The sequence below is a fragment of the Prunus persica genome, chromosome G2, assembly GCF_000346465.2.
Source record: "Prunus persica cultivar Lovell chromosome G2, Prunus_persica_NCBIv2, whole genome shotgun sequence".
NCBI lineage: Eukaryota > Viridiplantae > Streptophyta > Magnoliopsida > Rosales > Rosaceae > Prunus > Prunus persica.
Window position 1 is genome coordinate 11912870 of NC_034010.1, and position 5386 is coordinate 11918255.

At 39.7% G+C, this 5386-nt stretch overlaps 1 protein-coding gene across 1 annotated transcript; it reads left to right on the forward strand.

Moving 5' to 3' along the window:
* Nucleotides 3097-3656, forward strand: LOC109947320 (DNA repair protein XRCC3 homolog). Its single transcript, XM_020557262.1, has 2 exons — nucleotides 3097-3200; nucleotides 3242-3656. Exons 1-2 carry the CDS (start codon nucleotides 3097-3099, stop codon nucleotides 3654-3656), a joined length of 519 nt encoding a protein of 172 aa, XP_020412851.1.

The window sequence follows — 5386 nt, forward strand, 5'->3', positions numbered from 1 at the left end:
CATTTAGTCCCATTTTTCTCCAATTAAGTCCTACACCAGCCAACAATAAATATCCAAAATCATGGACAATAATCTCACACCAAACCCAACGCTTTCAATTACTGAAGGAAGGGAGACTGAAACACAAGCCAAGTCGCCCAATTCACTCACTGCAGACTTGGTCCATGACATGCAGCAATGTCGAGACAATACCATGTTTTGGAAAAATCTCCATGCAGACATGTTCACCCGTTTTATATTTGTTACTGTGATGGTAGGGTAAAGTTCTCCATTGTCTCGAAAACCCTTGACTAGTCAACAAGTCAACTTTCTTTTGTGTGCGAAAGTGCCACTACTAGCGATGAAAATCCTAGAAGACTTCTTAAAAATAGATAACCTGAGCCCCAAGTTACTGATTTCTAAACAAGAGATTGTGAATTTGGGTGAGGAATATCCCCCAAGTAAGTTCTTTTCTTGCCTCAGACTGGTGAGGACTTCACAATTTTTCACAGTACAAAACTGGTAGTTCTGGCCATAATAAATGATAAGAAAGTGGACTTTTTAGGCAGAACTGTCTTTTACAAAGTTTAGAAAGGAAAGACCAACTCTTAAAAGTGACAAAAGAGCGTTGGACTTCAATTTTTGCCTGGATAAATGCTTCTGATCCGGGCTGGACTGGGTATGTCTGTGCTGGATTGGACTGTCAACACCTTCAACTGTCAAGTTTCAACTATAAATCGATACCAACGTTCGAGTTTGGCAGAGCATTAATCTATTTCAAGCCTTGGAAGGCTTTTGGCATGGGCAGAATTGGAGCCTCCTCAGTCTGAAAGGGGCAGAAGTGGCTGGATTTGCTTATTACTGAGATGGGGCTGCACTGTAGTACCTGTTCTGCTTTATCAAGGCTCTCCATAAATTTGTTGAGGTTTTCATGTTTGTAAAAACAGAACTCTGCTTGATTTGGCTTATGCTGAACCAAATTTGTAACGAGAGAAATCTCGCTTTGAATGACTATTTCTCTGAAACTGAACTGAAGTTAGAGATTCTGGATTATAGCTGACTTGTTTTTTGTGGCTCAATGAGCTTTTGGTTGCTTCAGTGTTTTGAAGGTTTTTAAGATCAAGTGATCATTTTTGAGTTTTTGTCTTCGATTAATTTTTTGGCTGTCTGTTGATCTATTCACCTCCTCTCATATTTATAGAAAATGCTGGAGTGGGATTTCTAATCTTTTAATAATAGGCGGCAGATTTTCCAAAAGAAAGATCTTTTATTTTAAATGCAAAGAAAAAAGGGAAGTTATCTGTTCTGGCAGAAAAGAACCATCAATAATCAGTTTTCATGGAGATCTTTTCCTTGCTTTTCTGAAAGAAAGACCAACTCTTCTTTGTTCTCTGTTTGTTCTTGGTAAAGAGAAAGAACACAATCTGACGTGATGGTCAGTTTGCTTTTCTAGATGAACAGCTCTCTGCTCCCTACTTATCTCTTTAGAAAATATAGCTTGCTTATCCCTTGGCAATGACACCTGCTTTGGAGCAGAATTTTTCTGAATATAGAAAAGGATTTTGGTCTTCTTTCTTGATTGTAAAGACTGGAGAAATCTTCCTGTAAGGCCTGCCTTCATTAATTCCCCATCAACTCTCTTGTGACTAGTTGAATTTGCTAACTTTTCAAAGTCAAGTAGTCACGTGGGTTTTGCTTCAATTTTAGGCTCTTCTCTTATTTTCATTTGATCACGCCAAGCCCAGGTTGAGTTTTGGGATTTGTGGGCTGATTCCTTTTCTCTGTTTTCCAAAGCCCAAGTCTATTCTTGTGGGCTGACAGGTCTTGAGCTAGGCTTTCTCGATTTTGGGCTGCTCTCTCAGTTTCTTTAAATCAAGCCCAAGTTGTGCTTATGTTTTGTGCATTTCAAAAATGGGCTAGGCTTCGCACAATTTTTAGGCCCAAACAGGACATAGTTTCAAAAATTGTGGAGGGCCAAGCTAGGTGAGGTGTCATAAAAAAGCGCACAATCCGCACTCGTTATCATGCCCACATGCATCTCCTCCATATAAAGGGTATGAAAGCCAAAATTGAAATTGCCCCTGCCACTGCAATTATGGTATTCAAGGAATCTGATGAAATGCCCCAGTTGAAGCAACAAGAAGTGGAAACCGGATTCGACCTATTTCGTAAGTTTGCAAAAATAGTGGATCCAGAAGGAAACTGGGACAACATCATTGTGGGCGAGGTCATGAATTTCATGGGTCGTAGTCGCCGCAATTGAAGAGTATGCAACTTTGAATGTGTCAACAGCAAGAAATTTGTGACACATTAATATGACTCTGGACTGGGTGTAAAATGTAGTCGAAACAACATGTAAAATGGAATCATGTTCAGGTGGCCTCTTTTTGTATTATGTAACTATGGGGTGGCCTCTTGTTGTATTACGTAAGTTTCGAAATTAGATTTTATGGATTTATGATGCTTCTTTTTGTATTTCTGCATATACAGTTTATCCATGTCCAGTTCAGTGGCGATATAGAGGCAATAACTCCACAATAAGCATGTGTATAATGGCAATATGATGTCAATAAGAGTGCAATAGAGTTATAATACGATCCTATTGCAGTAGGTACTGCATCAACATGGTTTTAAAATATCTTAGATGAAAAAATTACAAAAAATTAAACCAAAATTAAATTAAAAATTGGAAAAGGGATGAAGTATACATCCCTTAAAAGACATATGGCCTACATTACACACCTTCTATATGGACTCTATATATACAAATCATGCCTTGCATCACCATCACATCCCCCCCTAAATTACAGAAACATGACACCACAAAACCTCATGCTCCTTCCTCTTTCAACCCCTAAATTATCCATCGGATGCCCAATACTAGATGGCTGCTTGGGTAGTGGGATACCCTGCAACTCCATAACAGAATTAGTAGGGGAGAGCGGTTCCGGAAAGACGCAACTTTGTCTCCAACTTACGGTTAGAGCTCAGCTCCCACCCTCACATGGCGGACTAGGGGGCTCCTCCCTCTACATATTCACAGAATTCAGCTTCTCATTTCATCGATTGCAACAACTAGGCAACCTTTATCATGCATCATACCCCAACTTAATAGGGATGGAGCCATTGGAAGACATATATGTTCATGGCGTTCATGATGCTCAACAACTCATCCATGTCCTTAGAGACATACAAGCATTCATTGCCATTGATCACACCCGGTTACCTGTGAAACCATTGATTCCATTGCTGCATTGTTCAGATCACAATATCAGACAACACCGGCAGATTTGAAACGGCGGTCTGAAATGTTCTTCAAGATATCTGGGACATTGAAGGCTTTAGCAAATAAGTTTGGGTTGGCCGTGGTTGTGACCAACCAAGTGGTGGATTTTATTGGTCCACATGATGGAGTGAATAGGGTGAGGTTGGGAAACTTAGAGTGCCTGCACACATCAGGTAGACGGGTGAGTTCAGTTTTGGGACTGGCTTGGGCACATTGCATAAATTCAAGGGTGTTCTTAGCAAGACATGAGCAATCTGTTGGGGTTAACAGTCGTAATGCTCATTCACCAACTATATCAAGTCAAACACATAGGACATTTGACATTGTATTTGCCCCCCATTTGCCCTATGCATTGGCTGAATTTGTAATCATAAAAGAAGGTATAGTATGAGTATCACAGTAACTATGTAATAATGGAATTCTAAGAACTTTAATGTTTTGGATCCATTTGGAGTTACATTCCAGGCCCTTTAATTTCGTACTCATAGTTTACATTGCAATAGCAATACCAGTACAATAAATGTACAATATAATGACAATCTGAAGGCAATACAAGTACAATGTGATAGCGATACTGTCGCAATAAATAGGAAACACAACATGCTGTATAACATTGTAACCCAAATGATGCAAATTTAACACAATTCACATTCAACAAACACGAAACCCATGTCAAATAAAATTAAAGTTGATATTACCTAACAAAGCAACAGAAATCATATTGTCTAAGATACATTGCACAATGGAATATTGTTTTTACAGGTGGTTTTATTGTGGCCTGTGGAACCGCACCTTGAGCACTTTCATGTAATGGTGCCCTTTCCTTGCGAGGGAATTCTTAGCTTCTTTTGTCTGCCTGGCATGACCTTTGCCATGGGAGGAAGCACAACTCGACTTCGAACATGTTCAGGAATAACTCACATTGCGTGAGGCTGTACCGGGTAGATGCTATCCAAATAAGCATCCAACCAGGTATTCCGAGTGTAATACCGAGAAGCCTTCGAGTATACATTTAGTTTCAAGAAGCGGCAAACTGCAACTACATGCTTGCAATTTAGCTGCTCAAGCTAAAAATTTCTACAACTACAACTGTTGTTCGTCAAATCCACGAGGCCGTCCATATCACCGTCCAAAACATTAAACTGTACATTATTTAGTTTAACGAGATTCATCCTTGCAACATCCTCCAACCTATTCCTCAACTTTTTCTCACCAAAATTGGGGCACAATGTTGTTGTGCAATTCATAGCCAACTCACGACGTTCGGTGAACCATTTCAAAGGGAGATTAATAATTTCCCCTATCAAATGAACCACTGGCAACATTCTTGCATACGTAAGGACTGAGTTTATTGACTCCACAATATTTGTTGTCATTACATTGTAGCGGCATCCATCCATGTGAGCTCTAGACCACTTATGTAACCCTGCATGTTCAAGATATTGAGCAACATGTTCCTTTCTCTTGATCTTCCGAAAATGACAATCAAACTCAGCAATGGAATAAGATTTCGCAGCCTGCTCAAAGTGCATAAGTATTTGATCACGCTTTTTCAACTTGCAAGTGCGTTTCATGTTCCCTTTCATATGATAAAAGCATATGCCATGTTGCACTGTTGGAAAAACTTTGTTCCACACATTCTCCATGAAAAACCAATGCCATGATGCATCCGTCTCCAAATCCCTGATCCCAAAAGCAAGAGGATATGTATTTCAATTGCCATCGAATGCATTTGCTACAAACATAACACCCTTGTACTTGGATTTTAAATTAGTGGCATCCATGGCTATCACTGGACACATGGAAGAACGAAACCCTCTAATACATGGGCCAGCTGCCATAAATAAATACACAAAGTGATTGTTTTCATCAGTTTGGATGTGTGTCTTTGTGCCGGGATTCATATGCTCCAATTCATAGGAATAGGCTAGAAGGATATAATAAGCCTCCTCGGTTGATCCTCTAATGGATAATAGAGCTAACTCCCTTGCTTTCCAAGCTTTCGAATAATGGATGGTGAAACCAAAGTTGTGTTTCACATCTCTCATTATGTCACTTGGTGTGTATATTGTCCGAAAATCCTTCAACTTCCTTTTAAATGAAGTGGCTACAAGTGCTGCG

Bases quoted from the DNA above. Each gene is read 5' to 3' on its own strand.
- LOC109947320 (XM_020557262.1), top strand. From the start codon at position 3,097: ATGGAGCCATTGGAAGACATATATGTTCATGGCGTTCATGATGCTCAA. The intron at 3,201-3,241 runs GTTACCTGTGAA...TGCATTGTTCAG, and splicing joins ATTGCCATTGATCACACCCG to ATCACAATATCAGACAACAC.